The 18,990-nt window shown below is 42.8% G+C and overlaps 1 protein-coding gene across 4 annotated transcripts in view; it reads left to right on the top strand.

The window, feature by feature from the left end:
• KATNAL2 (katanin catalytic subunit A1 like 2) overlaps nt 1-18,990 on the top strand; it is a 210,540-nt gene that overhangs the window by 153,870 nt on the left and 37,680 nt on the right. For 3 of the 4 annotated variants that reach the window (XM_058677015.1, XM_004579515.3, XM_058677016.1), the window contains one exon: nt 14,250-14,320. The exons of the other annotated variant lie outside the window; for it this stretch is intronic. In XM_058677015.1, the coding sequence (XP_058532998.1) occupies nt 14,250-14,320 (71 nt within the window). The remainder of the gene's footprint in view (nt 1-14,249; nt 14,321-18,990) is intronic. 4 annotated transcript variants of the gene reach the window in all.

Raw genomic sequence — 18,990 nt, 5'->3', positions numbered from 1 at the left:
TGGGTCAGCTGGAGGCTTGACTTGCCACGAGCCAGCTTCTTCCAGTGCGCCGCCAGGTCCCGGGCAAAGGTGCCCAGGAGCTGGTGTTTGCGGAAGCCCTTCACGGTCTTTCGGACTCGGGTCTCGGCCAGAATGTCCGGGGTCATGGGCAGAGCCGAGAGCTTGCTAAGATACTTGCGCAGTTTCTTGGGGTCGCTGTGGACAGCCAGTCGGGCCTGCAGTAGCCTGACCTTTCGCAGTGCCGGTTCTGTGGCCATGGCAGTGTGTGTCCCGCGTGGAGGGTGTGTGCAGCGTTTGCTGAGACGGTCGGTTGGTGAGCAGGGCTGGGCAGGCGTTGCTTGGCTGCTTGGCGTGGGTGCTGGGGTTGCGGATTCAGCGGGTTCCGCAGGGCCAGTGGCGGCGGAGTGCGCTGGGAGTGCTTTGCAGCTGCAGCGAGCCAGCCAGTTAGGGAGCTCAGGACGCTGGCCTTTTATCTCCAGCCAGGCACCTGGTAGCAAGGCACGCCCCAGGGTTGCCCCACCCAGTCGTCCACCTGAGGGCGCGCCCCCTGGACAGCAGCCAGCACCACCTCTGCTGATTGGTTTCGGCACCACCCATTGAGTCTCCACACCACCTGCCTAACGGACCGCAGTTCTCCTGTGCTGGCAAATATACGCACTGGCTCCGCAGGGGTGGGGCTGGGTGTGTGGGGTGGTGGTGGTGGTGGTGTTGATTCGGGGATGGGGGGGATAGGGTATAGGCTCTAGGGCATGGGGTATAGGGTGTAGGGGAGGGCGTCAGGAGCACCTGCCTAAGTCACAGAACAAGCCTAAGAGGTGAAGGAGACAGGAACTGGAGCCCAGTGGGCTGCGGTGGGGCTAGGTGGCAAGGCACAGCTTGAGAAAAGCCATGGACTGGAGACCACGGGCCGGGGAGGTTTGGTGTCAAGTGCGAACGATTGGCCCAGGAGGGCAGGAGCAGTGGCTGAGTGTGGTTGGCCGGCACATGGTGTGTGTCCGAGGTGTGGGCATCACCTCAGGGCTGCTGGAAGCAGTGAATGACTGGGGACCCGAGTGTAGCCCTAGAGCCTGAGGCAGACCAGCTGCAGACAGCCCCAGTGGGCTTTGGGGACATTTGCCCTCACCCTAGACGGTCTCACGTTGAGGGGTGCCATGAGGAAGACTGAAAAAGCTCTGTTCTCTTCCAGTGTCATTATTGATGGCAAATCCCGAGGCGGGGCTCTTGGAGATTGATCCTAGATCCTGTCTTCAGACCCCTCAGCGGGTTTCCCTGTGTTTTGCTGTTTGTCTTTTGGCTTTCATGATACGGTAAAGCCTTAGATCCTGTGGGATTTGAGCATGTGTGTGAGTTCTGAGTGCTTCCCGAATCCTGGCTGTTGTCAGTAGCCTCAGATGAGATTATGTGGATGAGGCCGAAGCGAGTTTGCCTCAATCCTGTGTAAGGGGGCCCTCAGCATGACTCAACTGGCCAATCCTTTCTTGCATCCCCTATGGGTGTGGGTTCATGACCTGGCTGCTCCTCTTGCTATCCAGCTGCCTGCTTGGGTCTGGGAAAACAGTGGAGACTGGCCCAAAGCCCTGGGACTTTGCACCTGCGTGGGAGACCCAGAAGAAGCTCCTGGTTGCTGGCTTCCGATGGGCTCAGCTCGGAGCCTTTGCGGCCCTTTGGGAGGTGGGCCAGAAGATGGAAGTTGTCTTTCTCCTCGTCTCTGTGAATCTGCCTTTCCGAGAAAACTATAGGTGAAAGTACATAAAGAAAAATGCCTTAAAATTAATGAAACAAAGAATCCTATCTGTGGACCAAAAAACTCACGCGGAAGCAAATACGGCCAACAACTTCATCAATAAAAGAAAAACACCGGGCCCCACGACCCAGAAGCCCTAAGGTGTTGATCCATCCATGCTTTCCAACTGCTTTTCTACGTGTGTCTGTACCAAGGGTCTTGCAAACGTCCCCAAAGTGCAATCAACATGTTCACAGCTCTGTCTAGAACCTGAGACGGTTTGATTGTTTTTCCTTTGTGCCAGAAGAAACAGGGACTCATGGGTTGTTGAGGTGTTTGCATAAAATGTAGCTGAAAGCACTGAGAGTATGAGGCTTCAATTTGAAAATGGGTCTCTGTCAGAGCCTCAGGAATTCTGCTCAGACAGAAGCAAATCCAAACATCAGGTTTATGGTCCATTTGAGTGGGAGATGGATGGAGTCTTGTCCCCTTCTTGACGTGGTATTTGATGCTCTTGCCCCCATGAGTGGAAGTTGTTTGGATACCAAATGGATTTTCAGAACCACCGCCCTTTAATAGAATTATCAATTTTTATTGCAATGTCAGATAAATATAGAGAGGAGGAGAGACAGAGAGGAAAATCGTCCATCCAGTGACTCACTCCGCTAGTGACTGCAACAGCCGATGGTGCGTCTGTCGGAAGCCAGGAGCCAGGAACTTCATCTGGGTCTCCCACGCGGGTTCAGGGTGCCACGGTTTAGGGCTGGCCTTGACTGCTTTCCCACGTCACAAGCTGGGAGCTTGATGGGAACTGGGGTAGCCCAGATTAGAACCGTTGCCCATTTCATATCCCGGTACATTCAAGGTGAGGATTTTAACCACTAGGCCACTGTGCCAGTGACTATTGTCATTTGGTTTAAAGTTATTCATATGTTACTCTCAATTTTTCTTGCTTGTGTATTTCAAAGTGATTATATTTTTCCAGTTTAAACACTTTATATATTTTGGTTTTTTTCCTGAATTTGCTGGTGCATACAATATTTCTGCTTTTTTTAAAATAAGATTCAGAACTTGAATAATATTTGCACAAAATGCTTAAAGATATACAGACAATTTCATAAGTAATGAAATAATACAGTGGTTTTTCATTACTGAAATACTGTCTGATTTGTATGTATATATCATTTCTAACCACTTTGTTTCTGTATGAATTTATTGGATTTTTAAAAGTTTATGGGAAATGCATTTTGATGAACCAATCTGCTTAAATTTTATTGTTGTTTTCTCTTTTTGTATCTAAGTAAGTCGTAGCAAATGGTTTAACATGTCTGTACATAATCTAGTTTGAGACCTTAATCTGCTTAAGAACTCTGGCATAACAGCATGAATTGTGTAAAAGTTAACAAATTCATGCATCACCTGTGTACTGAATTGGTGTGCTTGGTGTGATCTCTCTTTCCTTCTTATTTAGGTATTTTGGATCATGTGTGCTTTTGATTTTCTTTTGTTCTATTCTCTGTTAATTGAGGATTTTCTGAATTCAAGTTTGTAGAAGCCCTCAATCTTTTGGTCTTTTTTATTATTATTATTTTAAAGACTTTTTTATTGTGAAGTGTAACGTTGAGGGATTCAAGATGCCTCACTAGGGTAAGGACACGTTTAAACTCACAAAGAAACATTAGCCAGTGATAAGCAGAAATTGCACATTCTAGGAAAATGAGAGGACAGAACAACAACAGCAGAGGGGCCCCTTGAGACTAATAGACACAGGAAAAGAGAGGACACTGAAGTGTGGTGTTACAGTGACTGATACCCCAGCGGCATTCAGCAAGCAGCGATCTGTGCTTCACTTGCAGCCAGAACTCTACCAGCAACCAGGTGCGAAGGGACTTTCACTGGGAGCTCAGGAGGTAAACCAAGGCAAAGCACTGCCTGTCGTGCTGGTCTGTTTGATTTGACCAGGAGCAGAGAGCGAGCGATATATCCCAGACGGGCAGTGTGGAAACAGGGTGGATTTCACAACCCAGTCCACCCCCTAGAGCCATATCTGGTGCAATTTGTTTAAGGAGCAAGGACTATGGACAGTGCTGTGCATGCACTGAACTGGGAGTGAACTATTTCTGGCTCAGTGAACTCCAACAACTTGGCATCCTACAGGTTCCATCCAAGATAGGTCTGAGTAGTCCTCAGACCTGATGGCCAGCCGATCAAGAACTCTAGTAGTGGTGCTTGGGTGCCATTTTTACAGTGTGGCAAGGACTTTGAGACTGCGGAGACAACAGTGAGCTGCACATGAGCTGAGCTCTAGAGAACTCACTGAGCTCACTGCATTGCACTGGCCCCACAGGAAAATAATACCGACTATGGCATCGTATGGGTCAAAATAGGTCTGTGTGGCCCTCAGACCTAATGGCCAACAGGTTCCCGCAAGGTCAGCACCAACAACAACCTAGCTATATATAGGACTCCTGGTATTTCCCTAATCCTGGAAACTGCTTTAACAGGAAGTAGGAGAAAGGTGGTATAGACAATGGTGCAGTCTCAGCACAGCATCACTGGAGACTAGTGAGCCAGGACCTGGGTCTACGGAGACCATGGTGGAAATCTAACATAAGAATCCAGTCCTGGAACTTGCTAAAGGGAGTGGCACAAGTGACTGCAAAGAAAGAGCCGTGTACCAACTGCAATAAGTAAAATTGAACTGTAGATCCTTGGGTGACAGAGCTTAGAAACCTGCCCCAAGGAGAAGAATCTGATAACCAGAAGTACAATGACCAAGAGAAAAAGAAGGGACAGAGGCACAAATGAATATTACTGAAGAAACCTCTGCAAAGGAGCAACACCCTTTGCTAACATGAGAGTTACCTGAGGAATACATCGAGAAAATGGGGGACACAAAATTCAAAACGCTTGTTATAAAACTTGTTATCAACAGTGAGAAGCATGTAAAGCAGGCATTTAAGGAATTTAAGGAATATATCACACTGGAAATGAATCAAATGAAAGCTAATATATCAAGATTGAAGAATACAGTGGAGCAAATTAAAAGTACTGTGGATAGTCTCCAAAATAGAATGAAGGAGCCAGAGACAGAATGTCAGAATGGGAAGATATTTCCTGTCACCTGGGTGAAACAGGCAAAAAACTTGAAGCAGAGCTGGATCAAGCCAAAAAAGTATTCAAGAATTGAAAGACACACGTAAAAGGCCAAACATAAGAGTTACGGGAATTCCAGAAGGTGCAGAAAGAAAAGCTGGGTTTACAAATGTATTTAATGAAATAATAAGGGAAATTTTCCCAAATCTAGAGAAACAACTGGAAAACAATATGCAGGAGAGGCACAGAACTCCCAACATAGTTGACCAAAAGTGATCTTCACCATGACACATGATAATCAAGCTCTCTTCAATAGAACATAAGGAAAAGATCCTTAAATGTGCACGTGAAACATAATCAACTGACATATAAAGGAATGTTAATTAAATTCGCAGGAGGTCTCTCACAGGAAATTCTACAGGCCAGAAAAATGGAGCAACATATTCTAGATACTGAAAGCAAAAATAGTCTGCCCAGGATAACGTACCCAGCAAAATTTTCCTTTGTCTTTGAAAATGAAATAACATTTTTCCACAGTAAAGAAAAGTTAAAAGAATATGCCTCTTCCAAACCTGGCCTACAAATGATACTTCAAGATGTTCTCTTAACAGGGAAAAGGAATAGCACCCACCAAAATCAAAGGCAAATGCGAAGAACATCCCAGTAAAAATAAGAGAAGACTGAAATAATGAACAACTCATTGCTAAAATGACAGAACCAAAATACCACCCATTCATATTAACTCTGAATGTAAATGGCTTAAACTCATCAATCAGACATCATAGATTAGTAGACTGGATTAAAAAACAAAACCTATCTATCACCTATAGGAGACACACTTCACCAAAGATCAGTGGAATATGTATCTCATGGATTTTTTTTTTTGTTATTTTCATCTCTTTAAAACACTTTTGATTAAATTCTTCAGTGACTCATAGATCATACAATGGCATCATTTTCTTCAAGAAGATTCTTTTTTTCATTTTTTTCTTTTTATTTCATTTTATGACACATTTTCATAGGCTCTGGGGTTCCCCCAACCCCTCCCTTTACCCTCCCCCCATGTTGAATTTCTCCACATTGTTGCAGTAGTACAGTTCAAATCCAGTCACGATTCCTTCATTGCGAACATGTGCCATGCATAGAGTCCAGCATCTTATTGTCCAGACAAATTCAACAGTTTCATTGGGAGACCATCCCTGGTCTGAAAGTATAGCTGGCAGAATAACATCCCTTCCAATGAAAAGCCACTACACAACTTCAACAACAATTTACAACATCATGGAGTTAATTGACATGGTATTGAGTGACCAATAGGTTAGAAAATGCAAGTTCTTAACCACATTCTGTGATTACTTCATTGACATTTCAATTAGTTTATATACAACTGGCTGCTATACACCTTAAAATGGTTATAGGATACTATTCAGTTGTCTTGTGTCTATTTTCATTTTTATATTTAGCAGCTTATAGTATTGAAGCATAATTTTTTACTGAACTTTGGCGAATTTTAGGATAGTCCAAACAGGCTTATAACTCTAACAAGGCATATGTTAACACTTGAGGCGCAGAACAGTTTTAGGAGTGGTGTGCAGAGAAATCTTCAATGCCTTAGTGAGGAGTAACTAATCTTTGTGTCCTACATAGTAAGGTATATGTGAGTCCAAGCTGACTGTTCTAAGCATTCCTTATTGGTCTCTGTCTATCGGATCTATTTTTTTGGGAGGGGGAGGCCTCCAGAGCGACCCTGATGGTCATTGCAAGAGAGGGTGGGGATCCAAAGTTGGAACTAAGTAAGGACCAGAGAAAGCTCCTCTCCCAGGTCCCTAAGGAAGTTTACTGTTCTGTTTCCAAGGACCGCTCAGGGCTCCTGGCAGTTGTCCTAATGACATGAGATCCTGTAAGGAAGGATCTGGGCTTCTTCCATCCCATGTGGGAGATCCAATAGGGAATGGATGACCTCAGAGTTCTTGGCTTACAAGGACACTCCAATTCCCCATGGTCTTCTTGGCAGTTGGGATATAGTCCTTGGTGCCCGTGCTGATAGTCATTGGTAAGGATCCGGGAGTCTCCAGGGTTGGGATACATGCCTCCTCCTGTTCTGCTCCACTCTGAGGTCCCCCCATCTCCGCTCTGTGCATATGACTTCCTGTTAAAAGACTGTTAGGATAGCTCTTGGATTCTACTGTATGTCTTTATAGTTTTTGCTAATGTCTAATGCAGATTTGAGTCTGCTATCTGTAAGTTACCTGTTATAAACTTGATAGGTTATAACATCTTCTTTCTTGAAGAAAACAATGCTCCTGTATGAACTTTGTGTTACTGATGAAAATAATAAGAAAAAACTTTTTTGAAGAAATGAAAATAAAAACAAAAATATCAAAATGCATGAGATAGAGCAAAAACAGCATTGAAATCAACATTTTTAACCTCAGGTGCTCACAAAAAATCAAAATATCTCAAATAAATGATCTAATAATGCACCTCAAGAACTTTATTTTAAAAGAAAAAAATGAACAGGAAGCAATACATGATTAAACAAATAACCACAACACAAATTAATGGAATTGAAACTAAAAAATTACAAATTGCAACAAGAAAAACAGTTTTAAGAAGATTATTAAAACAAACTTTTAACCAGACTAACAAGGAAATGCAAGCAAGAAAAAAAGTAAAGTTAGAGATGTAAAAGAAAATATCCTAAGAAACTAGTAAGGTGATCCCTTCTTGCTGAATGGATCCTTTGATCACTATGTGGTGTGCTTCTTCATCTCTTTTAATACTTTTCACATCAAAGTCTATGTTATCTAAGAATGGCTATATCTGCTTGTTTTTCTTTTCCATTAGCTTGGAAAATTCTTTTCCATCCTTTCACTTTCAGTGTCAGCATGTGTTTGTTGGTGAGATGTGTCTCCTGTAAGCAACAAATAGATGGATTTTATTTTTTTGATCCAGTCTGGTAATCTGTGATGCTTGCTTGATGAGTTTAAGCCATTTACATTCAAGGTTAATATCAATAGGTAGTAATTTGGTAGTGTCATTTTAGCAATGTGTTGTTCATTGTTTGATTTGGTCTTCTTTTGTTGTTTAATTGGGACATTCTACACATTTGCCTTTGGTTTTGGTAGGTGCTATTCCTTTTCTCTGTCAACAGGACATCATTAAGTAACATTTGCAGGGGGCTGGATTGGAAGTGGTGCATTCAGGACTCAAACCAGTGTCCATTGAGATGCTGACTCTGCAGGCAAAGGCTTAGCCTGATGTGTCATGTGCTGGTCCCTTATTCAGTGTTTTTAAAACAGTGGTATGATTTGGAAAGTTCCATGTGTTTCAGTGGCCTGCCTAATCCTCTCTGAAATCCCAAATTCTATGGCTAGCTCATATTCCTGATTTAAAATAAATGTCCTTTGCATCAAACCCTTGTTCCTGTGCTCCTGGGCATAGTTGACCTATTTTGTCCTTGTGTTAAATATGATGCCTATTTATCCCGGATCTGAAGTCTTTTTTTTTTTTTAAATAGTTCTAGTCTTTTGTTAAGTGTCCTGCCTTTGAAATTTAGGAAGTTTCCTGGTAGAATCCAGAGGTATCCAGGAACCAAACAAAACAATAAATTAGAATCTACTGGCATATAAATATTTTCAAGTTTTTAAGTTAATATAAGGTGCAGGGACTATAAAATAGAAGAATAATAAAAAATGGAAAGAGGAGATGTGTCCTTTTAACTGTTTGTTTTGAGATGGAAAGCTTAATACAAAATTCAGATCTTATTACAGAAATTGAAAGGAGTGCTTGCAAATTAATCTCCATCGCACCCGTAAAAAGGAAATTAAAAGCACTAATGTTGCATGTGGTGTACATACAGTCAGCGTTTCCTAAATATCTTCTGGGCCTCAAACTGAGAATGATATTCAATGCTTCCTTTTCCTCAGGCTAGAGTAACATAGGATTCAATTTTGAATCTGTTAATGGAGGCATTCTTGTGGCACAATAGCCCACAAAGGAAATGAAGGAAGGAGAAAACAGTCAGATTACGGAGAGAGGCAAATGAGACCCCTAGGTTAGATGTGTACTTCTGTGCTGCCTTTCTCTGGTAGACAGAAATTAATTGAGCATCTAATTGTGTCCGTTGCAGGGGCACACCATCTCTTACAGTTGAAATGGACCATTTGTGCATGGCTCATTCTTTGTTTTTTAATTCACAAGAAAAATTTCTATGCTAATTTGAATGACACAGGCAGAAAGATGTTGTATATAAAACAAACTTTATACCTTTAATTAACAAAATTTTAAGATCACATTCTGTGTTTCAAGTATCAGAAACTCATCTCACATGTTTAATACCAAGTATTTGAGTACTATTGTCTCGTCTCTTTTTTCCTTTCTATTTTTTTAAAGACTTGTTTATTTTATTTGTAAAGTCAGAGTTACATAAAGAGAGGGAGAGACAGAGAGATTTTCCATCTGCTCATTGTCTCTCCAAATGGCTAAAAAGGCCAGACCTGGGCCCGTCTGAAGTTGGTAGTCAGGAGCTTCTTTCATGCCTCCCATGTGGGTGCAGTTATCCAAGGATTTGAGCCATCCTCTGCTGCTTTCCAAGACTGTAAGTAGAGAGCTGGGTTGGAAAGTGGGGCGGCTGGTACGTAAATCAGAGCTTATGCAGGGTGCCAGGACAGGCAGGTGGAGAATCAGCCTGTCGAACCACTGCACCATCCCCATATCTTTCTTTTCTGCTCTTACTAACTTCTGGATTTCCATCAAACTTGCCTTGAAGTAAAAGCCATGCTATTAACTCAAGACCTGGTGACCCCAAAAGCGAGGTGCTTCACAATCCACATAGCAGGAAATCCAGTTTTGGAGAGGCCTGATGCCAAACAGAATTATAAATGACTAAACTCTAGAAATCAGAACTTTGGCAAATTTTGTGATTCTAGTCAAGAACATAGAAAGACCTTTTTTGTTTTTAATGATTTTATTTATTTTTATTAGAAAGGCAGAGTTTTCAGAGGAGACACAGAGAGAAAGATCTTTCATCTGCTGGTTCACTCCTCAAATGGCTACAGTGGCTGGTACTGAGCCCATCCCAAGCCAGGGGCCAGAAGCCTCGTCTGGGTTTTCCACATGGGTGCATCCCAAGGCTTTGGGCCATCCTCGTCTGCTTTCCCAGGCCATAACAGGGAGCTGGGTGGGAAACGGAGCAGCAGGGACCTGAATGGAATTCTGGCACTACAGGCAGAGGCCCAGACTGCAGAAGTCATCACCTCCAAATTCTTACATCAATGAATTAAGGGTGAAAACCTATTCCAGTGATGATGCTTAAGAGTGGGCTTCTTGGGAAGTGGTTATATTGAATTAGGCTGCTAGGCTGGGGCTTCTGTGATGAAGCCTACGAAATAAAGAGAGTACGTCTTCTCTCTCTGCTTCCATTACTTTGGTCCACATGATGACAGGGCACTGCAGTTGGATCCTCCTATTATGCAGAATGTGGATGTCATTGGAAATGGGACAAGTCGGCAGTCTCTTTGAAAATGTAGATAGCTTCTACATCCATAGAGTCCACTATAATCCTTGTCTTTTCAAAGACCTTTACATGCATGTGGGCTGGGTTAGTTTATTATTATTATTATTATTATTATTTGTGATTCTATGACTATTCAGCAGTTAACAGACATAGTCTTTTAAGCACATTACTCTTTTTTTTTAAAGATTTATTTATTTTTACTAGAAAGGCAGATATACAGAGGGGAGGAGAGACAGAGAGGAAGATCTTCCGTTATTATGGTTCACTTCCCAAGTGACTGCAACAGCTGGAGCTGAGCCAATCCGAAGCCAGGAGCCAGGAGCTCTAAGCACATTACTCTTGCCTAGTAGGATGGCTGGTTTATTGAGGGAAATCTAGCTGGTAATTGCTTCCAAATGGTCACTCATAATGTGAGATGTTAGACCTGAGGAATTTGGAGATACATCATTCATTATAATGTCAGGTCAGCCAGTTAAGATTGCCAGTAATCACACTACTACAGTTTTGGCTAGTTTGCCACAGTTTTTGGCCAGTTAAACAGTTACTTTTCTCTGGTCTGGAGTGAATGTAGAAGTGTGGGAGTGGAACGTGAGAGGAGTTTTTGGAGAGGAGTTGGTGAAGAGTGTTGGCCCTGGAGCCAGGGCTCTGCATTCCAGTGTGCACAGACTTCAGAACAGATCCCTTCACCCTTCTCAGTCCAACACTCCTGAGATGCAGAATCTCCAGGCGTCTTCAGTACTTTCTGAACACAATCTACAAGTACGGGTTTCAAATTTGAATGTTTATCAATATTTATTTTTTATTTTGGAAAAATCAGTTTATTTATTTGAAAGGCAGAGCTATATAGCACGGGAGAGAAAAATAAAGAGATCTGTCTGCTAACTTATACTCAAAATGGTCCCAATGGCCGGACCAGACTGAAGTCAGGAGCTGAAACTTGATGAAAATCTTGTACATGGGTGACAGGTGCCCAAGAACTAGGTCTGTCTTCCACTGCATTCCCAGGAGCATTAGCAGGGAGCCGGAGTGAAGGTTGAGTAGCTAGGACTCAAACTGAGCTCATTTTGCAGGTGGCATCTTAACCCATGGTGCTGCAATGCTGGTCCTGAAAATTTGTATATTTAGAAGTATAGCCCGTCAATTCTCTTTCTACCTTTTAATATTCATGCTTTGTGCAGGTTTGATTCAGACTGAGTTCCATGATTGTCATCTTGACTATGTGAAGGATAACTATTTTGGATTTCCTAAATTTCATGAAGTGCTTCTGCTCCTAATGCACTAGATGGCACTGTGAGGCAAATCAAATTAAAAAAAGAAAAGATGAAGGAAATGATGACTGCATAATGGACGATGCTAGTTTTGGCAAATTAGAAAATACCCATTGTCACCAAGGGTTGAAGTGTCAGTATATCTTCAGAATGGTGAGTGAAAATGGCCATTGATAGATACCTTAATATCAATTTTCACATTGACTTTGAATGTTTCTTTTACTGTGGCTAATTGTAAAGTTAAACTAGGATTCATTACACAGACACTCCTACACACACCACATTCAGGCTCACACATGCAAATGCAACACAAAAGTTTCATGAAGGGACCGACACTGTGGCACAAAGTGTTAAGCCTCTGGGCCTAGAATCCCATTTGAGTTGCTCCACTTCCCACCCAGATCCCTGCTAATGTGCCTTATAAAACAGCTGAGGTTGGCCCAAGAGCTTGGGACTCTGTGGGATAGCTGGAAGAAATTCCTAGCTGCTGGCTTCAGCCCAGCTCTGTTCTGGCCATTGTGGCTGTCTAGGGAGTGAACCAGCAGATGGGTGATCTCTCTGTGTTTCTCCCTCTCTCTCTCTGTAATTCTTCAAATTAAATGAAGGAGGAGGAGGAGGAGGAGGAGGAGAAGAAGAAGAAGAAGAAGAAGAAGAAGAAGAAGAAGAAGAAGAAGAAGAAGAAGAAGAAGAAGAAGAAGAAGAAATAATCAGACCCGGATGAGCAGCTACCACATGTTCCACTTATTTGAGGTTATTAGAGTCATGAGGTTGTTCTAGGGGTGGAGAGTGGAATGGTAGCTGGCCAAGTCTAGGGAGGAGGAAATGGGGAGCTAGTGTTTGTGGGGGCAGCGTTTCAGTTGGAAAAGGAACAAATCCTGGAGATGTGTGGTAGCAATGGTGCACAATCATGTCAATGTATCTTTGGCCATATTTTATGTTCTGTGTGGTTTTTAAAAATTATGATAAAAAAACAATTTAAAAAGAAATCATTTGTGCATGTAGGGTGGGGGTATTGGCATTATGGTGTAGCATTTACATATATATATATAAAGTCACTGCCTTTAGTACCAGCAGCCGAGATAGGTGCTGGTTTGAGTTTCTGGTTGCTCCACTTCCAACCCAGCTCCCTGCTAATGTGCCTAGGAAACCCATGGAGGACAGCACAATTGCTTGGGTCCCTGCGAAACATGAGAGCTCTAGATTGAGGCTCTGGCTTAGGCCTTGCCCAGACCTGGAGATTTAGCCAGTTTTGGCAGTGAACCAGCAGATGCCTTTCAAATGAATAAATGCATCTTTTTTTAAAAGAAGCAACTTACAGTACTATTCGATTTTTAAATAATACATATTTAAATTTTATGACAGAACTAATTTTTAGAAAGTTCTTGATGAATGCCAGGAAAGCATTCATTTGTATCACAAATTGAAGTGTGTGTCCACAGACTTTAAAGCACAATTTGGGCCACACACAGAAGAGGAGGTTTTTGCGTTTATTTATTTGTTTGGCTAGTTAGTTTTATTTATTATGCAGTCTCCTTTGATAAGGACAGTTAAATTGTGTTGAAATAAGTGGAGTTTTATTGATCGTAAGTATTTTGTGAATACAGAAGGTATTTAAAATCTTATTGAAAAGTGTGCATTATGTACGTGTATAGATTTCAAAAATGTTTTGCATCAAAATAAACCTACCTTTTAATTCTATTTCCTGTGTAGTTTTGGAAGTACCCTCATACATTTCAGGGGAATTTGAGATATCAGTTTACTAAGTGTAACACATTAACTCTGTGAATAAATGAGAAGTTCATGCATTTTTAATAAGGATCTTATTATGAAGGAATTTCCCTTGCAAGGCCCTTGCTGTCAGTGGCTATTCTAAATGCTTGACTGTGTAGCCACTCTGGACGGTTTAGTGGAACACACCTCTGAAATTTGTGTAGGGAGTGTGCCGAACACAGCATGAATTAAAGATAGAGTACTGGCCACCCACATAGGTACCAGTGCATGTTCCAGCTGCTCCACTTCTGTTCCAGCCCCCTAACAGCCTGGGAAAGCAGTGAAAGGTGACCCAAATGCCTGGGCCCCTTCTCCCCATATGGGAGACCTGGTAGAAGCTCCTGGCTTCTGGTTTTGACCTGGCCCAGTCACAGCTGTTGCATCCACCTGGAGAGTGATTCAGGAGTTCCCTGTCTCTCTTCTTCTCTCTGTAACTATGACTTCCAAATAAATATATAAATCTCTAATTAATAAGAAAGATACAGTACTAGGTAAGTGCTCTTGTGGGCACAGCTGCTTTCTGGCTTGTGAACTGATTTCTATAGTCACTCTCCTTAAGCTAGTCTGAATACCAACAGTATGCATATTTGTTTCTTCATGGTTGTAAGCAAAAAAAGTCCAGTGAGCTTGGCAGTAAGAAGTTCAACTAGTAAAGTACCATCTTGATTCAAATCACTGTCCCGCCACTGTGCAGTGGAGAAGGCAGCTTTAAGAAGAAAATAACAACAAAAAACAACTTTGTACATCCTTGGAGACTTCCAGCCACCTTCCAGCCCTTCAGTCATGCTATGTGGTTTTTCCAAGTTGTGTTTACTTTTGAGAGTCTATCACATTAAAAGCAGTGGCTCATCTAAATTCTTCTCTTTTTTCGCAGTGCCAGATGAGGATGGAAGCACGACGCAAAAATCTTCTTATCTTGATTTCGCATTATTTAACACAAGAAGGGTATGTCATGTGACAATTATTCACAGAAATGACTCCTCTCTTTCTCTTGAATGCCTAGGTTTGATTCTAGGGAAGTTATGATTGGGTTTGAAAGAATGGACCTAGGGAATTTTCTCTTGGGGAAAAATTACTAAATTTAAGTGCTTTGCTAGAAGTGTGCTTAAATTTTTGAAGATTTATTTTTAATTTTTATTGGAAAAACAGATTTACAGAGAGAAGGCAAGAAATAAGAAGATCTTCCATCTGCTGGTTTACTCCCCAAATGGTGCAATGGCAGGAACTGAGCCAATTTAAAGCCAGGAGCCAGGAACCTTTTCTGGATCTCCCACATGGGTGCAGTTTCCTAAGGCTTTGGGCCATCCATGTATGTTTTCTCAGGCCATAAGCAGGGAGCTAGATGGAAAGTGGAGCAGCTGGCATGCTAACTGGTGACCACATGAAATTCCAGTGTTTGGAGGTAGAGGATTATCCAATTGAACCATTGTGCTGGGCTCTGTGATTATTTTTAGTAGTTCTAATTTTGATATTTGTGATTAAAAGTTTGACCATTCCCAGCTCTGCTTCCTGGTCCCTTTTCCCACCACTGCAGAGGGTGGTGAGAGTGATGGTTCAACTGACCAGGCTTCTTCCACCCATGTGAGAGACCAGGACTGATTCTAGTTTCTGACTTTAGCTCCAGCCAGCACTAGCTGTTGTAAGCATTTGGAAGGGAATCACGGGACGGAAGCTTTTTCTTCCTCTTCGTCTCTGTCCCTCTTTGTGCCTTTCAAAAAATAATATAATTGGCCTTTTCATGTCACCTTGAATCTCAGAATTTTGGGTCTTTTTCATTATGGTAAGTATGATGCACTGTAACATGTTTAGCATCAAACATTCCCCACTCCACTTATAAAAGTACATGCCGGGCCTGGCGCGATAGCATAGTGGTTATAGTCCTCGCCTTGCACGCGCCAGGACCCCATGTGGGCGCCAGTTCTAATCCCGGTGACCCTGCTTCCCATCCAGCTCCCTGCTTGTGGCCTGGGAAAGCAGTCGAGGACGGCCCAAAGCCTTGGGACCCTGCACCCGCATGGGAGACTTGGAAAGCTCCTGGCTCCTGGCTTTGAATCGGCTCAGCTCCAGCCGTTGCGGCTCACTTGGGGAGTGAACCATTGGACAGAAGATCTTCCTCTGTCTCTCCTCCTCTCTGTATATCTGCCTTTCCAAAAAAAATTTTAAAATCTTAAAAAAAAAGTACATGCTCAGATACTTGGGTTCTTGCTGTAACAGTCCTGGATGTTGCAGGTATTTCAGGAGCGAACCGACAGAAGGAAGCTTCATTCTTATCTCTCTTTCTCCCTCGCTCCTCGCCTGACCCCTGTTTCTCAAATATAAGTACATAAATTTAAAGATTAGTACCTGACATAAAGGTAGCCAGTTGGATTTGGATTTTCTTTTTGTTGTACCCAATGTGGCCACAGTGAAGGTGTAAACATCTAGAATGAGAAGTTGACCCATTTTGCTGTGTCTTTTGATGTCTCACCTTCATCCAGAGAATCTTGAATTAGCCTCACTCCAAACTGATTTCTGAGGTTTGGGAACAAACATTCTGCAGAGTGTGAATAGGTGTTACTTTAATCCTGCAGTGATTAGATAAGCTTGACAAACATCAGGTTACACTAAGGTAAACGGTAATCTATCTCAGAACTGCTCTAATTTACTACCGCAATGAGAGAAGCTGTGCTGCGGTCACAGTATTCAGGGTTTTGCCCCTTTTGTCTCAGACTGGTTCTCCATGAATGCTTTTTGACTGCTGCCTGCATAAATTAGTTGTCATAATGTTCCAGTATGATGAGCATGGTATAAATAGATAACCAATAAGGGTTATTTGAATAGCTATTGAGGAACTTACTAGGATGTAAATGGGAACGATACTCAGAAAGCAAGACAAACCCATGATTAAAAAAAAAAAATCAGTTGCGGGCCCGGCGGCGTGGCCTAGTGGCTAAAGTCCTCGCCTTGAATGCCCCGGGATCCCATATGGGCGCCGGTTCTAATCCCGGCAGCTCCACTTCCCATCCAGCTCCCTGCTTGTGGCCTGGGGAAGCAGTCGAGGACGGCCCAAAGCTTGGGGACCCTGCACTCACGTGGGAGACCTGGAAGAGGTTCCTGGTTCCCGGCATCGGATGGGTGCGCACCGGCCCGTTGCGGCTCACTTGGGGAGTGAAACGTCGGATGGAAGATCTTCCTCTCTGTCTCTCCTCCTCTCTGTATATCCGGCTTTCCAATAATAATAAAATCTTAAAAAAAAAATCAGTTGTATTTTTTTTTGTTATTTGAAAGGCAGCTACACAGAAGAAGGCACAGAGACATGATCTTCCATCTGCTGGTTCACTCTCCAAAGGGCCACAATGACCAGAGCTGAGACGATCAGAAGGCAGGACCTAAGAGCCTCTTTCAGGTCTACCACATTGGTGCACGGTCCCAAAGAATGGGCTATTCTCCTCTACTTTCTTAGTTCATAAGCAGGGAGTTGGATGGGAAGTGGAGCAGCTGGGACATGAACCGGTGTCTAAATAGGATGTCAACATTGCAGGCAGAGGATTGGCTTGATATGTCATCACATCAGCTCCTTAATAATCTTTGATTTTTATTGCAGAGTATTTTTAACTACGTAAATTGTGTCAGAAAGGGGAACACAGAAATAAATAAAAGCATCAGTGCTATTCCTTCTGCAGTCACTGATCCATGGCCGGAGTTTCTGTTATTTTGTAGGAAGCATGCATTTCCCTTTTTTTGCCACAAGATGTCCTTTTGCATCTTGGATCAATGAAAATTCCACTAAAGTTGATGGTTTTCCTGAGATCTGCCAGGAAAGGCAGGTATGAATGGATTATCAAGATGAATAGTTAACTATAGGTATTTTGTTCTTTTAAAGTCTGTTTATTTATTTGAAAGGCATAGTGACAGAGCAACGCTGGTTTTTCCATCCACTGGTTCAGTTTCCTATTGCCTGCAACAGTAGGGACTGGGCCAAGTCAGAGGAACTTCAATTGGGTCTCCCACATGAGTGGCAGTAACCCATATACTTGAGTCATCATCAGCTGCCTCCTAGACATTTTAGTGATAAGCTGTGTCAAAGTGGAGGTGGGACCTGATCTCACGCATTCCAATTTGAGGTGTCCATGTCCCAAGCAGTGGTATAGTCCACTGGTCCATAACGCCTGCCCACTGTAGGTTTTTTATAGGTCATATCAGTGTTAAACAAGAAGCCTGCGTAAGAATTCAGCAAACAGGATAGATTCTTATGGGTTGGAATAAGCAAGCAGAGAAAATTTTGCAGAGAAAATAACATGAGCTAGGCTTGAAAGATGTGATGGGGGACATTCCACGCAGACATGTGGCAAAAGAAAGGGCATGACAAATAGAATAAGGAAATCAACAGCAAGACCAGAAACTGAATGTGTGAGTAGAATTGGCGCAGACAATGAGGGGCCCTGATCTTCTAGTCCTACAAAATGAACTTGGGTGACCAGTGTGATGCTGTGTGCAGTCTCTTTCCTGCTTCTTGTCCATGACTACGCACTATTGCCTATGACTGCACACTACTCTTCCTAAATTCCCTTGGCGCCTCTCTGTTGTTTAAGAACGTCACTGTAGTGGCTCTTTCTTCCAATCACAGCTGATTTAGATCACCCCCCAACCCGCCACAAAGCTGTAAGAAATGTAGTAGCAACACACAGGAGAAGTCTGCACCCTAATCAGTTAGCTTAAGCAATACAGGGCTTGCAGTCCTTTGAAAAGTTAAGGCAAATTTCTGGATCCTGGAAAGAGTACTCATCTGTATTTCTTGGTCTTTTTTTTTTAAGATATATTTTTATTGGAAAGTCATATATATGGAGAGGTCACAATGGCCAGAGACTCTTCCGGGTCTCCCAGGCGAGCACAGGGTCCCAAGGCTTTGGGCTGTCCTTAACTGCCTTCCCAGGCCACAAGCAGGGAGCTGGATGGGAAGCAGGGCTGCCGGGATTAGAATGGGTGCCCATATGGAATCCTGGTGCATGCAAGGCGAGGACTTTAACCGCTAAGCTACTGTGCTGGACCCTCTAGTCATTTTTTTAAAGAATTATTTTATTTTTATTAGAAGGTATATTAGAAGGAGAGATGAAGATCTTCATCTGCTGGTTCATTCCCCACATGGCTGCAATAGCTGGAGCTAAGATAATCCAAAGTTAGGAGCCAGGAGCCTTTCATGTCTTCTACATAGGCACAGAAATGAAGGCGTTGAACCATCCTCTACTGCTTTCCCAGAACACAGTCAAGGAGCTGGATGGGAAGTGGAGCAGCCAGGACTCAAACCTGCATCCATATGGAATTCTGGAATCAGGAACAGGGCCAGGTCTCAAGCCTAGTCACATGAGCATCCCAAGTGATGCCTTAGCAGCTGTTTTAAATGCCTATGCCTCAATCTGGCTTTGGAATTGCCTTCTACACTCAGGACACACACTTTGGAATTGTCTTAGTGATGGTAATTCTTACTCTGGAGTTGAAATGGTGTAATAATCATCAAATGTTACTTAAAAAAATACTGGTGAATAAAGAAGCAATTAAGTTATATAAATAACTAATGCGGTGTGTTCCGGTCCTGCCTGCTCCACTTCTGATCCAGCTCCCTGCTAATGCACCTGGGA

This window comes from Ochotona princeps, chromosome 18, assembly GCF_030435755.1.
Source record: "Ochotona princeps isolate mOchPri1 chromosome 18, mOchPri1.hap1, whole genome shotgun sequence".
Classification (NCBI taxonomy): Eukaryota; Metazoa; Chordata; class Mammalia; order Lagomorpha; family Ochotonidae; genus Ochotona; species Ochotona princeps.
Note: the sequence above shows the minus strand (reverse complement) of the source record. Positions and strands in the feature narration are given on the sequence as shown.